General features: G+C 35.1%; 1 protein-coding gene across 12 annotated transcripts in view; it reads right to left on the minus strand.

Annotated features, from left to right (window-relative positions):
- LOC110459089 (ensconsin-like) overlaps positions 1 to 18,956 on the minus strand; it is a 67,917-nt gene that overhangs the window by 43,086 nt on the left and 5,875 nt on the right. For 2 of the 12 annotated variants that reach the window (XM_021511186.1, XM_021511182.1), the window contains exons 1-3: positions 10,210 to 10,427; positions 7,533 to 7,934; positions 6,068 to 6,127 (exon numbers count right to left, since the gene is read on the minus strand). In XM_021511186.1, the coding sequence (XP_021366861.1) occupies positions 6,068 to 6,127; positions 7,533 to 7,934; positions 10,210 to 10,264 (517 nt within the window). In that variant the 5' untranslated portion in view covers positions 10,265 to 10,427. Of the gene's footprint in view, positions 1 to 6,067; positions 6,128 to 7,532; positions 7,935 to 10,073; positions 10,166 to 10,209; positions 10,428 to 12,941; positions 13,336 to 15,656; positions 15,973 to 18,956 lie in introns of those variants that run through there. The other 10 variants (XM_021511184.1, XM_021511189.1, XM_021511188.1 and 7 more) reach the window with 10 other exon arrangements.

Here is an 18,956-nt window from a genome sequence, read left to right on the forward strand (position 1 = left end):
AACCAGTAGAACTTTACTTCAAACAGAATATTTAAGGTTAGCTATTCATTCAGTATATAATATGTTTGGACATGTTTATATATTGCTAATAATCTACAATATGCTGAGCTGTTAGTGTCTTCTCTGTCGCAAACAACTTAGAAATGTGTCAAAAGGACCTTTTGTTTTTACCGGGGAGGGGGTACTACCTCTTTCACTGGTGTTAACACGACAGCAAAATTAACAATGATGTACAAATTGATGAAACTGGAACTTGTTGGCCAGACATAAATATGCCCCCACTCTCACTTTGATGGAAATGGAGTTAAATGTAGAGTAAATCAAAGGAAATAAAGCTAAACACAAAGTCTAACCAAAGTTTGTAAATCAGAAGTGGATAATATAGGTCACAGCGACCTACATTTGATATATAGGGGTAGTACCTCTAAAAAAGTATCCACATATGATTGAAGTAAGATGACTGTTGAACTTCTGGTAGTAGATCAAGACACTGTACATTAGGGCTGTCACAATATATCGGAAAACAGGTATATCGTATTGTACCACAATACAGAGTTGAAATATTGTTGTATCGCAATACTTTTTTAAAAGCATATTTTCATGTATCTCATTCTGCTTGGTGTTTTAACTTTGCAAATTACTACATATTCTAACAGATATGCCAATAAGCATAAAACAGGCTTTTAATAGTAGTGGTAATCAGTTCAAATTTTGTAATCGATGGCTGGTAGGACAAAAATCTTAAATCTATGTGATCCATATTATTAAGTTTGATAACATTCTGACAACAACTTATTATAAATATATTCATTCTGTATAGCAATATATCGTGATACACTCTTAGCGTATTGTGACACCCCTAGTGTACAGAAGGACTGACATATAAGAGCCCCTACCACTATTAGGCAGTGACTTAAAAATTAAATCTTGATTAAAATAATAAACTTGGAAATCTTGTATGTAAACAAATACCGAACTTTATTGTATAAATAAGTATATTGGTTAAGATTGATAGTAACATGTATATTAAAAATCAAAATTATAGGAGTAAAAACATTTCACTATCAGTAACAATATAAAACAGTTAACACATTATAGATGTAGATATCTTACAGTTAGGATAAATTACATGATAGGTGGAGGCTGATAAAAATCAAGTCTGACATAAAACAAACAGACCCACTTACAACATCAACTTCAAAGTTCACTGCCTGTGTAACATCTGCTCAGGGAATAGCCTCATGCTAATTGATTGCACGAGTAAATCAAAGGCAATGTTAGTCAATTGGTGAAGGTATACATCACATTTGTATCCAGTTGTATTAGGTTATGTAAGCGGCTGGTTGATGAATTTATTTAGTTTTTATTACATGTATACAAATCAAGCTACTGCTTACTTGATGGTTAGCAGGAAGATTTCCCTATGTTATAAAAACAGTTTTATTGACATGCCACGACGAAGACGGTGGCAATAATATACAGCTAGCAACAATAATGCAGCGACATATATAACGGGGGTGGCAGCTTCCATTTTGTAATGAGTCAACTACTTGTGTTGTTCCTAGCTCTAAATCTGTCAAAAGTGTGTGTGCAAATTCCTTATATCTCAAATTTTAGAAAATATATTGCATTCAATTGCTAATACCCTGCTTACTCAAATTTAAGAAAAATATTTAATTCATCATCAATTGCATTAAAAAATATATACACCAACTAAATATAAGACAATGAAATCAAACGTTTATTTATAAATAGAAAAATTAGATTGGTCAGAACAAAGAAACCAAAATAAATTTATCTTAAAACCACAAAAAAAAAAACATGATGTAAAACGTTATTGTTCATGCAAAGTAAATAAATTTACAAAAAGAATTTCATTTTTTTGTAATATTTTTGATCAATTCGACCTTGATTGTAGTTCTGGTCTGATATTTCTAACTTCAAAGAACCTTATCACAAACTTGTAAGCGTAATAAATTCACTATTGCACATTAGGGTTGGACATTAGGCTGAGTAAATAACAGCACCCACCTAACATCACACAGACTGTACACTAACCACACACAGTGTGGAGTCTTACCCAATAGAGAATGTCCTCACTGACAGACTTGCACCAACACCACTTCTCACATAACCCCTAACTTACCAGGCTAGAACTTATAATCCAGTAAGAACCCTGTCTCCACAACATTGAATGGATGACAGACTTTCGACTGACCAAGTGCAACAAATTGTGTAATCTACAGGGCAGATGAAACAATAATTTTCAAACTGATACATTGTAGTACTAACATTTGGATGAAATGCAACTTAATGACAAGACGTTGGACTATCAATTATATGAAGAAGAAACAAGACTACAGAGGGTGTGAACAACATATGTTACCAATGCCATGTACATTTTCTTGGCATAATATGATTGGTTGACCAAGTTTCATCAGAATCAGGTCAAATTATAGTATGGGAACTGTCACACAATCAGAGCGTATAATGCATGCTAATTACGCTACAATTTTGTTCAACTTGAACATGCACAATATTGAAAAGAAAAATATCAGAATCAAGTCACACTCAATGAAGATATTGTGCAGGACTGCCAAGTTTTGAACTTGGACTTGGTCTTCGTATAGTACACATAGTTTCATCAAAATCAAATAATATCTAAGCCAATGATATCACAGAAACATCTTTTAATGATTCACTGACCAAAGTCTTTCAAAATGTCAAAGTAGATGTAATAATTTTCAATTATTTCTGCTGTTATTATGAAATGTGATCAGACAAAAAAGTGTTTACTTGTGCAATGTCACACGATTCATTTTTGGATCTCAGCCATCCTTCATCCTGCATCTGCGTGTTTAAGTTACATGTGATACCTAGGTGACCTTGTCTTTCCCCAGATATAACCTGCGATTTTATTTCCAATGTGTCAAATAAATCCTGCTGCACATGAAATGCCTCAAGATCGATACCTCGACTGTTACTGCAGGAAGAACAAAATTACCATGTAAAATGTTAAAACTTTGCCTTTTACAACTGATCAATAAATGACTCATGTCTCAGATTAAACTCTTCTTCAAAACATAAAGCATTCTCCATTTTTAGATAGATTAAGATTTTATATCTAGCTTTCCATTTATTTTTGGATATATACAAACGTAGATTTATAATTTCGTACTGGATAGCCTTACATGGAATTATTTATGCAGATCTCATCACTGAATTTTTTCAAAAAAATATCTTCTGCAGCACTTCAATGAAATTTCGTGTAGCTTTACGATTAATTATCATATGGGCCAACATTAATTTTTTTATATAGCCTTGTATTGAATTTTTTAACAGAACCATATATTAAAGTCTATATTGTCTTGCATTAATCTTCTTATAGCGTTGTGTTAAAGTAATTTTTAAGTAGCCATCTAGTTTGCATTTTTTGGACAGCCTTGCATATAATGGTTATTCAGCCTTTCCTTGCATTGGCTTTTTTTTCACAGCTGTAGCCTTGTTTTGGAACATTTATTCTGCCTTGCATTATTATTTTCTTTAATATAAATCCTTGCATTGAATTTTGTATAGCATGGCTTTAACAAGTTTTATGTGACCTTGCTGTGAATGCAGTGAAATGTTCAAGTCATCCATACATATAATATACTGATCAAAAAAATAATATCAACAGTAAAATCTAACATCTTTACAAAAAAAAGGGATATATGGGACAAGGAAGAAATTGCAACAGTGTAGATAACATAAAGTTGTCAAATTTTCAGAGGCTCACCATGAGCGATCTGTTTCTTGAAGACATATGAACTAGAAAACATGGAAAAGTTACATTATATAAGAACCAAATTGTAATATTACAAAATAAAATGATACTTCAAAATAGTACTCTGCTACATTACGCAAGGCAAACGTAGTGGTTCCACTGATGGTATATATCTTTTTACTTTTTGGGCAAAAATCAATATATGCGGTTTGTGATTACCGAAGTCTCTCATAGATTTAGAAGGGTCGGCTGAGGCCAAATTAAATGTGAAAAAATATAGCTATGCAGAAATCAAGTGTGCTAATGTAAGTTTACTTTATAAACAAACCTACACAGCTATTAAAATTTTAGAACTGGACGACTTCTGATAATGTCTTGATTGAATTAGTCAACAAAAAACTTCTGTTAATGTCTTGATTGAATTAGTCAACAAACCTCGCTAAGTTCCTCAAGTCTTATTCTTTTAACTGTAATCAACCTCTTATACTTATGATATTTAATGCAAATAATGGATGTATGGGACAAGGAAGAAATTGCAACAGTGTAGATAGCATAAAGTTGTCAAATTTTCAGAGGCTCACCATGAGCGATCTGTTTCTGGAAGACATATGAACAAGAAAACACAGAAAACTTACATTATATAAGAACCAAGTTGTAACATAATAGAATAAAATGATACTTCAAAATAGTAATCAGCTAGAATACAGCAAGCCAAATCTAGTGGTTCCACTGATGGTATATATCTCTTTACTTTTTGGGCAAAAATCAATGATGTCTATGCGGTTTGTGATTGCCGAAGTCTCCCATAGATTTAGCAGGGTTGGCTGTCGCCCGATTAAATGTGAAGCACGGGGCGGAACAATATACGCCCGTCGAATGCCATATAGTGTGATACTTTCTTACATTGAAATAAGATCTGCATCATTCTAAGAGTCGTTAGCTGACATGCTATAGAAAATGTAGCTATCAAAATTTAGGAACTGGATGACTTCTGATAATGCCTTGATTGAATTAGTCAACGAACTTTGCTAAGTCCCTAAAGTCTTATTCTGTTAACTGTAATCAACCTCTTATACTAATGATATTTATTCGGCACTGGACATGTCTTCAATGGTGGTAGATTAATGCATCTGGACCTCCACACTCTCTGTATGTCTGTGTAACATAGTCATTCTCAAAATAACATACATTCAAAATCAGGGGCACAAACTCTGCAAAAAGAAATTAAACAGGGGCACAAACTCTGCAAAATGAAATTAAACTAAGGCACTAAAAATTAAAATAAAACAATTTAAATTAAAAGCAATGCTTTGACAAGTTACTTTAAGCAAGATGATCATGCAAATTGCTATAATCTTATATCCCTTCATCCATAAAAACTTCCACCATCCATTGCCTTGAAGCTGTCAAGTCTTATTCATATTTATCCAGCTTTTTTCTCTCCTAAATATTGGCCCTTTTGATCAGAAGATCTCTCCCATCCCTCTTCACCTTCTAGATTGTTGATTCAAATAAAGCCAAGAACTTGTTGATGTGTAAGTTGATGGATGAAAGGATGAACATTTCTATTACATGCATTAACATCAATAACGCTAACATAAGCATGCAGCAGACAGCGCTAGGCTACATTGAACTCCCATGCCTAAAGCGGTAAGAACACAAGAAGCCCTAACTTGTACCGCAGTAGGGGTTACCAACACTAGGACAATGATCTTCTCTGGCTTCGGTCCTTATCCTAAATATTTAATACTTTTCTCATAAACACCCAAGGTATATATTTTTTTATTTTGCAGTATTTACAAGGTTATCCCCACCTTCTATCTGTGACCTTTCTGACCCTACTGTTCCAACGTATTTCCTATGACCACCATGCTGTTCTTTTGTATCTGTTCAGTACTTTGCTTGGCTATTGAATCGCTGATGATTGAACTATGAGAATTTGCCCTGAAGACCTGCAGAAATTGGTTCCAATTTGGTATGTAACAGAGGTCTTCAAGATGAACTGATCATTAAACGATGAAAAAGAAATAATACACATATGTAGAACGACCAATCATTTACATTACCATACGCGATGCTGAACATAAAGCATCCTGCTAACACAGATCAATCAATATTGCCTGGAAGGCATGACGATGTGTGATAAGGAAAAAACAAGAGCAGATCAATGTCCTTTTGTCGATAATATGTTAATTAAACCAACCAACCAAAATAAAATATAAAGAAACCACCACGAGTACTTTAATTGTAGAATAAAGTATATATGATTTATCCTGGATACAGGTTATATTGGTGATTACTTGCCGACAACCATCTTTCCGTTAACAATCACGTATGTTCGTCCATAGGAAATAAACTGCTGGCCTAGAGAAAAACACAGCATTTCAATTCAACATCAGAGTTCCTGTCTGTTAGCTTGAAATTTCTCTAATATTTCTTCACCCCATCTATATCTATGGCAGGGCTGCCAAGAAAATTTGGGCATACATATACAAAGGTATATATACTGCCGAAGTATGGCCAATAGAAACACATGCAATATACTTATATTTATACCCAGCATTCTCAGATTGATATAACAAGTGTTTGATATTAGTAGGAGTATTTAAGCCAGAAATCAAAACAAACAGTCCCTTGCAATCAACATATCTTTTAGTCATTAATTATTTTCCAACCTTCTTTTAGTTTTTAGGGATATACCAGAATAAAAGTATTTTTCATATTTGACTGAAGAGTTGTTACCATAAAACCTGACACCTTTTGATAATTGAAGTTGGCTAACTCTAACACTTGGTCACACTGTACTGTATAAAGAAGCGTCAGGATCAATGAGGTTTTGTATATTGAATTATTGCTATGCTAATACATTTGTACATGTTATGTGTATAGAAAACATTTTTAGATATATGTGCAAAAATAGCTCACCAACCAATTTCTTTTCTACTGCATCTTTTTTCAACATATTTAGGTAATGATTTCAACAATCATTATCAAAACAAACTGCTAGAACCAACCTAAGCTATAGTCAAATCCTATACAGAGAGCTCTTCTTTTCCTTTCATAAAATAATACATTTCTAAACTTAAGTAAACCTAATAAAACAATTTTTGTCTTTTTATATGAACATCTGTACATATTTTCTGTAAAATTCAAGTAATCGGCAGCCCTGACACTTATATACAACTGCTGTTTAAAAATCTTCGACCACCAGTACAATATCATTTTCAATAGTAAAACCCACAAGCAATTGAAACTATGGCAAATTAAAACTAAAAAGGTGTATATAATTTGGGGAAATAGCCTTCAACATATATATATATATACATGTATATAAATATATACACAAATGTATTTATAAACAAATATAAAAAAAAAAAATGAAAATAGATATGAAAATAAAGATGAAAGCTAAACAAATATATATAGGTATAAAAAATGTATTTTGAATTTTCTTCAAAAATGCAACAAATCCCTGACACTCTTTTACAGTGTTAGCCAATATCAATGCTAACAAAATTAAAATGTGAGCTTTCAACAATGCCAGTAAGTAAAAAAAACAATTGCTATGGTGCACATACAAATTTACAATACCAGAAATCTGATTAATTGATTATTTTCTAGAAAATATTTCTATATTAGTGCTTACTCATTTTTAAACTATGTTCTAAAAGCAAAAGTTCCTGTATTAAAAGTTGAATTTCAAGGCTTCACAAACACACACCAGATTGTTCTTTTTCCCTTATACCTATTTTTTATAGAAAATACTCACCTGACTTTTCAGTGTTTGGACTCTTTTTGCCGGAGCTAGTTGACCCCTGTACGCTACTTGTAGTGGACACACTCATGATGCTATCGGTCATTTTTGCACTGTCCATAGAAGCCTCGTCCAAGGGCACTGACCTTAGAAAGGACTTTATTTCCTCTGGCGGTTTGGAATCAGATGTGTCCATACCCACAACATGATGTGTGGAGTCGCCCTCACCTTTCTCCGTGTTCTGGTTATCTCCCTTTTCACAGAGCTCTTCTACGCTTAAGTCCATAGTGGTAATTCCTGACAAGTTAAAATCCACGTCTGGCACAAGTTTTGGGGAGATGTTCACACCCAGGCTCGGTCTCGTATCATACTGACCACCAAATTCAATAGGAGCCTCCGGTTCTTCATATTTAATGTCTGAAATTACACAGAAAAAATCCTATCATAACTTAAGAGTGCAAAATTCAATTGACAGTATAGAAAATTTATTGATTTAATCACATGCCTTCAGGTATATACAGTTTATATTCATAAAGATATATTGGTGAGATAGCTGTCCGGTCCAAACAACATGAAAACCACTTTGTAAATGTAACTACAGATGGCACACAGAACACCAACATATATATATACATATATATATAAACACCTGAAAGGGCATAAAGATTAACAGTTCAATATAGGCTACCAGTCTAAACAGCACACACACATAAAACTGCGTAAAAGGTAAAAGATAAGAGCTGTACTCTACTCCACTTTTGTCTTGCTGTTTCACATCCTTATTATATATTGTATGCAATATGTAATATGTACTCATGGGCTGTAAGGCCTACAGTCAATAAATTGAATTGAATTGAAAAGGTTAGATCTTATGTGGCTAAATAGAGGAGGCTACCCATCCAAACACTTATCAAAGGGTAAGATCTGATGCGGCTAAATAGAGATGTACCCACAGAGACAGTCTAGACTAACATGACAGTAGCTGTAAGGACCTTGTCAGGGATGGTATAAGTGTAATTCACATGTTTAACTGCAAAAAAACAATACAATTCTATAAACAGTGACATAAATTGCTAGTTATTACAAGAAAATGTCACTTTTCCAGTCAAATATCCAAACATTTCGGATTCGGATTGATACAAGAAGCCCGTTGATCTTGGCACTATTTGATCATAAATTGTCAGCAGGAAAGTGAAGAATGGACAGCTGGGGATGTGGGAATGTGCGTCAGTTTTACGTCCACAATTTATCAGCAGTTTACTTGTTTCAGGAATTAGCAGAAATTGAATACATATGCTGGAGGGAAGGAATCCTCCCACTATATATGTACAGCACCAGGTGTGAAGCCTAACCTCTGTGATATGGCCAGATCACTCCACTAATGAGTGGGTAACCTATCAGCTCTGGTGGGTCTAATTATACAGCTGGGGATTCACCCAAAAACAATTGCATGGCATTCAATTACTCACAGTTACATGTACAGGAACACTACAGTCAATATACCCAACTACAAAGCAGGATCAGGTCAGCCAATGTCACAGACATTTACGTATTTACCCAATATACTGTGCCAACTTCTACGAGGCATTCTTGTATTCCTGAGCTATATGAACATATTTATGTGGTTGCATTTCACAGACAGTAAAATTCTGCCATTTACATGAAAATGTAAATACAAATGTATGCTTATAGAGTACAAGTGCTTATCAATTCAATATGTAAATGGTCCCTTTGATAAAATCTACATGAAAGGGTGTAAAGCATGTGCATAGTGTATGTGAAATCTACAAGGACACAAAAGAAAGTCATATGTAAGTAATATGTGCATGTATGATCAGACTTAACCCTTTCACCACTGTAGACCATTGTGGACTCATCCAGATGAATGTATGGCAGAGTCTACTCAAGTTACCTAGGGGTGAAAGGGTTAAATCATTCAGGTCAGCCACTAAAGAAAACAGAATCACACCTGCAGTTACATTATTATATCACTATCACTATCATATGAACACTTTGATCCATTAATATAAGCATTTAAATAATATTAATGACCTTAGCATGTTAAAAATTTGATAACGCAAAGAGCTTATGCTTGGAATTCAGATCAAATTATTTTCTTTAAGTTTGCAAAAAAGGTTTGATCCAGAGTGTTAATATAGCTCCTGGTCTAGTACAAACCAAAGGTACAGCCAATATCATGTGAAGTCTCATTTCATGTGAAAAAACGCTTAAAGGCTCTAACTTAACCTACAAAATTTGCTGTAGACATTATCTTACATTAATGATGGAATGCAGTAATTCTAGCTTTTGTATGGATGAACTTGCTTGGCAATGAAATTATAACTTTGTATTTTGTGCAAAATTCTTTTGTTTTTATCACAAATGAATAAATATTCAGTAACTATGAACTAAAAAGTATTGTCTGTCTTTTTGGGGACACTGTCATTATCATTGAATATCTATAATAAATATTATTGCCAAATAACACTAGAGCCAAAGCAAGAAAACTGCATGTCTATCAGGTGTTGAGCCTTTGATCAAAATGTGCATACATACTCAGAATAATTAAGCTTCTTTGAACTCCATGTTATTTTCCTTTCATATCCATTTTGAATACACAAGAATTCTATATAATATATTAACAAGATCATTGATACAAACACTGATGACAGTGATGTACATACATCCTTACAGATGCCGACACATTTCAATAACATTGCTAGCCGCCATATTCCACAGAGCTGCATAAATAGCCTCCAGCATATAATAGTATAGGAAAGTAAACTTGTGATGGCCCCACACTCCGATATCTTTGGAAATAACGAAGTAAGCCACGCTGACACCTCCTCAGTATGAATCAAGCACAGCTACCAACATGTGCACAGTTGGTATGCAGAACACGTCTACTGGCCATGTGATCACTAATCTCGGCTGTACATATGCATACTCCATATAATACAGTACATTATATTATAGTTCCCAAAACTAAACAGTGCACAGGAAAATATGTGATGAGGTAGAAACCGGGGGGATGTCTCAAAAGTTGTATGTTGTTCTTCAATTATTGGGTTTCAGAAAGCATACTGCAACAAGGGTTGGTAAAAATGTTTTGAGGAACAACCAAATACAATCCGCCACTCAGTGATACCCATTTTAAGGCAAATCATATATGAATTTTTATACAAGTATACTGTATATTGCATATATATTGCATATATTTGAACATTGAACAAACAAAAATGCAATGTCAAACATCACAAAATACAGAATCATGAAATACAAATATTTGCTGAACGCTGAAAATTTGTTAAAATAACTTACAAGTCTTGGACTGAATCTGCTTTCTGAGTTTCCTGAATTTCTTTTTCTTTTTCAGGTATAGGACGATATTACAGCAAAGACTCATTACAAGCGTGTACAGAAGATTTAAGTAAGAATCCTCCTTGTTAAAGGTATACATCTAGTACCAGTACGTAGACAACACTAGTACATACTACCAAACATAGCAGGCTTTATACCAACTCCAAAACTTAACATGTTACAAATTAATGAGGATGATTATCACTTTTTTCATTTAATTTGGTTTTAATATCTGTGATTAAATTCTGAATTATTACATTAATTATCACACTGTAGCACACTGACCTGTACACCTTTCTGTATTAAATACAGGATGTGGTGTAATTAATGGTAATTAAAACTGACCACTTGATAATCAGATAATTACAGTGATAGATCTTGAGTACCCAGAGGCCACATGATGGTGGAGATGGGCCAGGTCTATACTGCCAGGATAGACTGCCCCCAGACACCATAATTATCTACATATAAACCCCATAGGTTATATACACCATGGTTTATAGTCTCACAATGCAGAATAGCATCAACCAATGACCCCCAGTCTGGCACTTACCAGATTTTAAACAGGAAACAGAACACTTTTTCAGTAGATTATGCATCTTTTAGATAAAATGTTCATTGTAACTTTATGACTCATAGACATCAATGTTGAACCACTCTTCATTTAGAATTAAGAAACAGCAGTAACGGTAGGTAAAATATTGATGACCGGGTACCTGATTCGTCTCAATTTAAAAATTGTTAACTTTTTATTGAATTAATCTGAACTTATAACATTGAAATTGGGAAAAACAAGATCTTCTGTGACATTTTGAACAGAAAATATAGCACCTTTATATCAGGGATAATCCTAGAGGTGGCCATTGGGCCATTGACCCCTCAAAATTAACTGCCCTCTTAATTTTGATATTGACTAAAAATTGCTGAAATGGTCCACTGATTTCAAATTCCATGATTTTCCCTGTATAGATGATACAGACCAAATGACAGAGTGTTTGGTACTATATGGTATACTGGGTGTGCCGGTAATTCTGATCACATATTCATGCTGACAAATACTGCCTGGGTGTGAAAATGCTAATGAGGTAAGAAGGAGCAGGAAAGATGACTCAATGTTTGGCCCATCATGTATATACACATAAGACTAAATTTATTCTGTCTAGCCAAAATATTGGGTGTGTTTATGAATTTATCAATTAAGATAATTTTAATGGACCATTAAACACTTCATAAATGATAAAATAAATTAGGTTTTCCCCCTAATTGTAAAGCAATATCCCTAATGGAGTGTCCAGACTTATCCAAAATTCGGTATTTAAGCCAATCACTACAAGAAGTGGGTGATACTCACAGAGACCTGCCCAAACCAAATATCATCACATCACACTTCTTGTTGAGAGGAATATATTTCTTCTAAATAACACACTCAATTTACAGGAGTGTACAATAACTGGGTTTAAACAGTTTCCACTGTAAATATCGGTATCAAACATTCTCCGGGGGCGATTCTGCAATCAAATATGGTAAAATAATGTGTTTATTTGTAAACAAGTGCCGGAATTACTCTCAATTCGATATCAAAATTTTCCAGGAAAAAAGTAAACAAAACAGATGATAACACTATGTAGCTGCATTCCAGAAATGGCAGCTGTTCCTCCGACACATCCTATAGACTCAATAACACCAACAATAACATTACAGTATATACACAAGCTTTCCCTCTGTTCATGGTGTCTGCCGAACGCCAATGTCTAAAAACCTCTATAGGGTTGTGTTATCTTTGTGCGCAGTTGTCTGGGATGGAGTTGGCTGTATACAATGTAGGTAGAGATGTGACTAGAGTGTTGTTGCTACTGATCAATATTCTATAAGTGGTCATCAGTCTCGATGCACTTGGACTCCGTATGTTTAATCCTACGTCACACGGAACAGGTACATTTTATCCAGGAGTCACGAAATAGCCACATTAATCTCAAAATATTCAAGCACATAGATATAGGCTTTCTTGTTCTGTGACAAATTCAAAGCCTTTTAGGAAATTAACACCCTCTGGTCTGTACATACCTTTGAAGATAAAACAATGTTTTTCTGTACACCAACATGGTGATGCTTTGTCGATCCAACATCCACTAATCCTGATGTAGAAAAATTTGGCTAATACATTCCTGTTTGCTCCCTCATTTGCATCAAGAAGTGAACTATAAGCGTGGTAATTTCCATAACATTATCGTTCCGAAATTTAAAGGAACCAGTAAATACTAAGAGTCCTTTGACAAGCATTAAGAAAGTGAGTGGTGAGGATAATCCAGATTAACTGCACTATAGGCCGTTGTAAATTAACTTTCCTTTGATAATTCCACGCGTGTGCTTTCATTCAATTAACATTGTCATTTCTCCCTGCCCATCAGCCACAATGTTGACCAAAACTGTATTTTCTGTGACTGCATGCATGACTTGTGATTAACAGGTTTTACTGAGTATTTAGTGATAATCGGGTGTAACTGTGACTATCTGCTCTGACAGTGATCATCAAGACTTAGAGTGACTGATAATGGGTGGTAACTTTGGCAATCTGCTGTGAAAGTGACAATATTGGATTTTCCTGACCATCAGCAGCGAGTGCAGTCACAGAAACATGCTGCCATTAATGCTGATGTACTGTTACACCCAGACACTTTTATACCTGGAAACAGAGCCTAGCCAAGCTTTGATGATATACAGTCTTACCTAGTACATATGAACAGCTCATATCCAGCTGTCATCTCCATCAACCAGCCTAGTGAACTTCGTAATGGCAACTTAAATTAATGGACACTAGATCCCACCTTTATTTAACTTTCATCATACCTTTCACACAGTATCAGCCTCTGGAGCCAACTGATGTGGGTAGATAACCTGAATAACCCGCTAAGCCTTTCCAATAATGAAAGGAAACAACAGGAAAACACTAATGATATGAGGTTGTCCATGTACCACGTTCTAATAACACCCTGAGTAACGATCAATACCCTGTCAACTAGCTAGATCCGACATCAAACAGTCTACCATGGCCAGGATGAAATAAATAAGATGGATAGGGCAAAGACAAGATTCTGAATTAAAGGTACAATTTTAATCATGACTGAAAGACGGATTAGGATGAACATCCACACTGCTCCCCCTCCCCTCCAATCAAACCTGGAGAAAATACTGAACAAGGACATTTAACTATATGTTAATATTATATACATAAACACAGATACACAATGTATAGATCTACAACTACCATCTCTGACAGTCACTTATTGGATACATATATAATAAACTACATATGTATTTAACTATTAAAACATCACAAGCTGATACAACCTGTCATAATTTGTTTGGCTACCCTAAACATAACATACAGTGACAGGTTACCGTGTATGTGTGTACACATCCATAATCCAATGTAAGTCACCGAAAATCTCTCCGTCAATAATCTGGGGTATTTATAAATGAACGGCTTGTGTAAATAACCGACCGTCCGACAAGGAAGGATCTTTGAATGTCACAAAACAGTCTCCTGCGTTATTTCATTTAAAGTACATCATTCATGCAGAAAAACCGCCTAGTCAGTGTTATTTCACCCTGCTCACCCCTGCGCTGACCACATTGGACCAGTTGTAGCCGAAACTAATGTATACCACATGGGTCAAGTCTTTTAAACCAACATATTGGCTCTGCCCATGTTTGACCAAATTACTTCCTCTGGGTAGGGCAATAAAGTGTGGAATCCAAATGTTGATACATAGCACCTCAAGCCCAAGAGCCTTATTTTAGCACTTCAAACCAAATTGCCCTATTTGCTTTAAGTGCCCTTTATGTTCTTTAATGCCAAACTCAAAGTCTCAATTATTTGCTGCCACAAGTAAATCATTTAATAGACCAACTTTAGCTTTTATAATTTTTACACCTACACTTCCATATACCTTTTTTTTGGGGGGGGGGGGGGGNAGCCTGAGATCTTCACTTTTATCTCTTTCTTTACCAACATATAGCTGATTTGAAGAAACAGAAACATGACCTAACTGATAATGAAACTCAAACATGAACATCCTCACAGATTATATATTGATGGAAGATTGGAAACCACACAACCACAGGTATCTCTAAATGGTGTCAGATTGCAAGTACAATAAGGCGGCCAACATTTCTATAATTTATGCTCCGTTTTAACCACCCTACACAAATTTTCTCAGCCTTCACACAAGTTTCTATGTATATACAATGCACAATCAACAGCACACATCACTAGATCATCACTTGACACACATGTTACAAGTTTCAATAGATCAGGTAAATGTTTCCCAGGTTTTGTTTTGTTATTATATGGTGCTTGACACAGAATTCTCACCCTGATCTTCATCCATTCAGTACTTAAGATTCTGTGTCAGTGCTAAAGCCTTTTAAAAAGCTGTGGGTATCAAGCAGGCAATATAAATATTGAATCATATCAAATAGAAATGAACAATATATATATCTTTGAAATATTTGGAGTCCCCAACAATAGTTTGCTTCCATCTGAAAAGGTGACGAAAGTGACTATTGTGACATCCATGCCAATTAATACTTGAACACCAGAAGTGTTCACAATTTTCACAGATCAAATTACGTTTATGACAACTTCATGTAGTTTGTAACTTAGTAACATTTGTAATCATCACAGTTTTTGAGAGCAAGATTTGAAAGCCTTTTTTAGACCCCAAGTCATCAAATGTACATGGCCCAAAACATAGAAGTTATTAGAGATATACGTACCCGTCTCAGCTGTCATTCGAACCATACTCCAACACAGGGTAAATTCCAAGGAATGGTATACTGATCACAAGAAATAGAATTTTGAAAGCACAAAATTTCGAAAAACTCACTGGTGACACAACCTGCAGACACAGTGTATATGAGGATTAATTATATATGTTGTATATGGACATATATATAATTATATACACTGTGCACCCGAAAATACAACAGCTTTCTTAACTAAACCTGAATATCGTCTACATCCAACGAAAATCTCTCACAACTCGGACTTCAAATTAGAAAGTGTAAGGATAGGCCGAAATTCTTATGAAGTGTTGCGTTACTGATAGTTTTTCAGGTAATTGTACACCTGAGCGAGCTAAAAACATCCTACAGACATTCTTTATGTAAAGTAGTCTACCCACATTTGCACAAGTTTACGACATATGTTTTTATATGTGATTATGATAATAGATCTACATGACGTAGAAAGGGAGTCCCACCTCTGGAATGTTTACAAATAGATACAAACACAGGACCTTTACTCTCCTAACTCAAGAGAGCATGAAAAAGGGGTCACACTATCAAGTCAGGGATTGGCTGATTCTACTAGATAGCTATAGGACAAGATCACTGTATAATCCCACGACAGAAGATGTGTGCTGTGACAATGGGACCGATTCCTACCTCGAGGACAAGACGACAAACCCTGAACTATGACCCCTGGGCACATTCCACATCTCGTCAGTCAGCCATACCTTGTTATACCTATCACTAGTGACTATGTATACATATACCTTAGACACCACATACCTGGTCCACAGTGCTATGGGTAGTGTTACTACAGGTGACTTAACCAGTCGATGTTCATCCACTTGTACCACCGAAGACGGTGATGGTGGTGGTGATGGAACATAACCAGGTTGTCAACATCTGTCTCCCGTGTGATGGGAGGTGTCAATCTATATTAGTAGGTGTCAATCTCCGCATCAGTAGTACTGATCACCTCATGTACTGCAGCCTCAATCAATACTCTTTTTCACTTACCGTAAGGCTTGCTGTGAGTGTCCTGCTTCCAAGATACACTAAACCTCCATTTCCAAGTTTCCAGCTCCCAATGATATCCAATGTGTTTTTATAAAGTTTCGCACTCATAATATCCATTTTCCTTTTACAAATTCCAGTTTTTACCTACCATATTCCAAACTGTCTCTATAAGAAACCATCTATTCTCCTTTCAAACTGAGTAAGCCTCTCTCTTGTGTTTAGTTTACCTGGTACCCTTTTTTTCCAAATTCAAGGATATTTTCATCAAAATAGTGGTAAAAAATGACCAAGTGCCAGGATCACTTGAGAAAGAAAACCACAGTACTGAACTATGTCTTACCGTTTCCTCCCTAACTCTGACATAGGCCTGTACACTTTGTGAGACCTGGGACACTTAGCTATCAAGCTGAATATAGTATTACCCTGAAATGAGGTTTGCATGCAAGGATTCTTCACCCAAGAACTCACAGATACACTCTTAATTTGATATAAATCTCTGCTTCTGTGTTAATTTCATTAGAGCCTTAGAGATGCTTTGGATGAGGCTATAATGTACAGCTGATGTACGACTAGAAGTCACGGGATGATGACGGAACCTATAGTGATGTCCCATTTACTGGAGACAGTAATCTAGCAGTCCAGATCACAACCATTAGCACATCATCAGTCTTACAATGACACAAGTTAACTCAATTATAGATATTACCACACTATTTCATCCATAATCAATTCAATTGCTCGAGTGATAATATAATTATGATGAAACGGCACAATTTGTGTCAGAGAACCTGTCGTTCTGTCCAGACACAATACATTGTTACCAGTTACCTGAATAACACCTCGGACAGCTTCATTTATCATATGTGTATGTGGACATGTATGTAGGTAAGTCACCTATAGCCATGTCATGACAGTCTAACAGAACAGGCACAACACCTTTGCCAGGAAACACATATTCCATGTCTGATCAGCTTTAATTTACTCGCACGACCAAAAACAAAAATCACCCTCATTTTTAAAATTGTCAAAATAAAGAAATTATGATTGATATTCAAATTTTTCAAGAATTATAGTAAAACTATGAAAATTTGTCTTTTATTGCTTTCCCAAAAAAATGGTATAAATAGAAAAATTTGCATTAAGCTAACCAAACTTTTGATAGTGAAGTCCCAGGTGTTGCTTTGATGGGCAGACATGAGCAGTACCAGTCCTTCATACATGTACATCACACCTAAATTGTGTATAATGATGTGTCCAACAGACCCAAAACCATGTAGTAGATATCTATGATATTATTAGGAGCAATATGACTTCAATAACTTTAGCTAGCTATATCATGCACTACACAACTGAAAGTAGTCAAGAGCTGAAATTCATTAATCTTTGTCCTTCAAAACAACAAATTAAACAAAATAATTCTATAAATAATATACAACTACATTAGTAATTAAGAGAGTACATTTAATTTTCTATCAGAAGAAATCTTTCATTTTTCTAAGACAGTTTGAGCAGACAATTTGAATCTACATTCTGACACCAATAAATAATCACATAACCTTGACCTAAATTTTTAATGTGAACTCATTACTTATTACTTGTATATAATCACTAATACCAACATTAAAATATGGGAAGGTCAACTGCATATATGGTATTACAGTGATGATATGTCCATGATGCACCAGGTAGCCTCTGGTCCTGCATGACAACTGACCTCTGCGGTGATTGACATGATTGATTTGTACACCTGATACCCCCAGCATTACCTCAGGTGAGCAGATAGTCATCACTTTATCGCGGCCAGTACAAAGTTAGGACAATAAAGTGGTGATTTACCAAGCCTGTGGCATATATCACACAGCTTACCAGATTCCAGGGATGCTCTGACAACTTAACTCATAAACCTATTTAAGGACAAATTATGCAATAATAAACTTAAAAGGAAACCTGTCAATTTCAATATCAAAATATCTGTCTTTGTTATGTAAATGACAAATCAGACTTCATTGTTATCAGACAATTCAGATGACAGTGCTATCCCATTTCTTTTCCAGTGACATCCAATATGCGTATAACTATGCTCACTTGACACCAGTAAAGCTTTTACAATCACAACGCAGATACAAGCCTCCAGATGACGTTCCACCCATGGCCACTGGAATGTGAAATGGACCGACCGAATTCTAAAGCATACGAAAAATTCCATATTTTTTCAACTAAAAGTATTTTTCGGCTCACAGTAGCCGGAGATGGGAGGATGATAATCAGTGG

Source organism: Mizuhopecten yessoensis, unplaced genomic scaffold (genome assembly GCF_002113885.1).
Source record: "Mizuhopecten yessoensis strain PY_sf001 unplaced genomic scaffold, ASM211388v2 scaffold9963, whole genome shotgun sequence".
Lineage (NCBI taxonomy): Eukaryota > Metazoa > Mollusca > Bivalvia > Pectinida > Pectinidae > Mizuhopecten > Mizuhopecten yessoensis.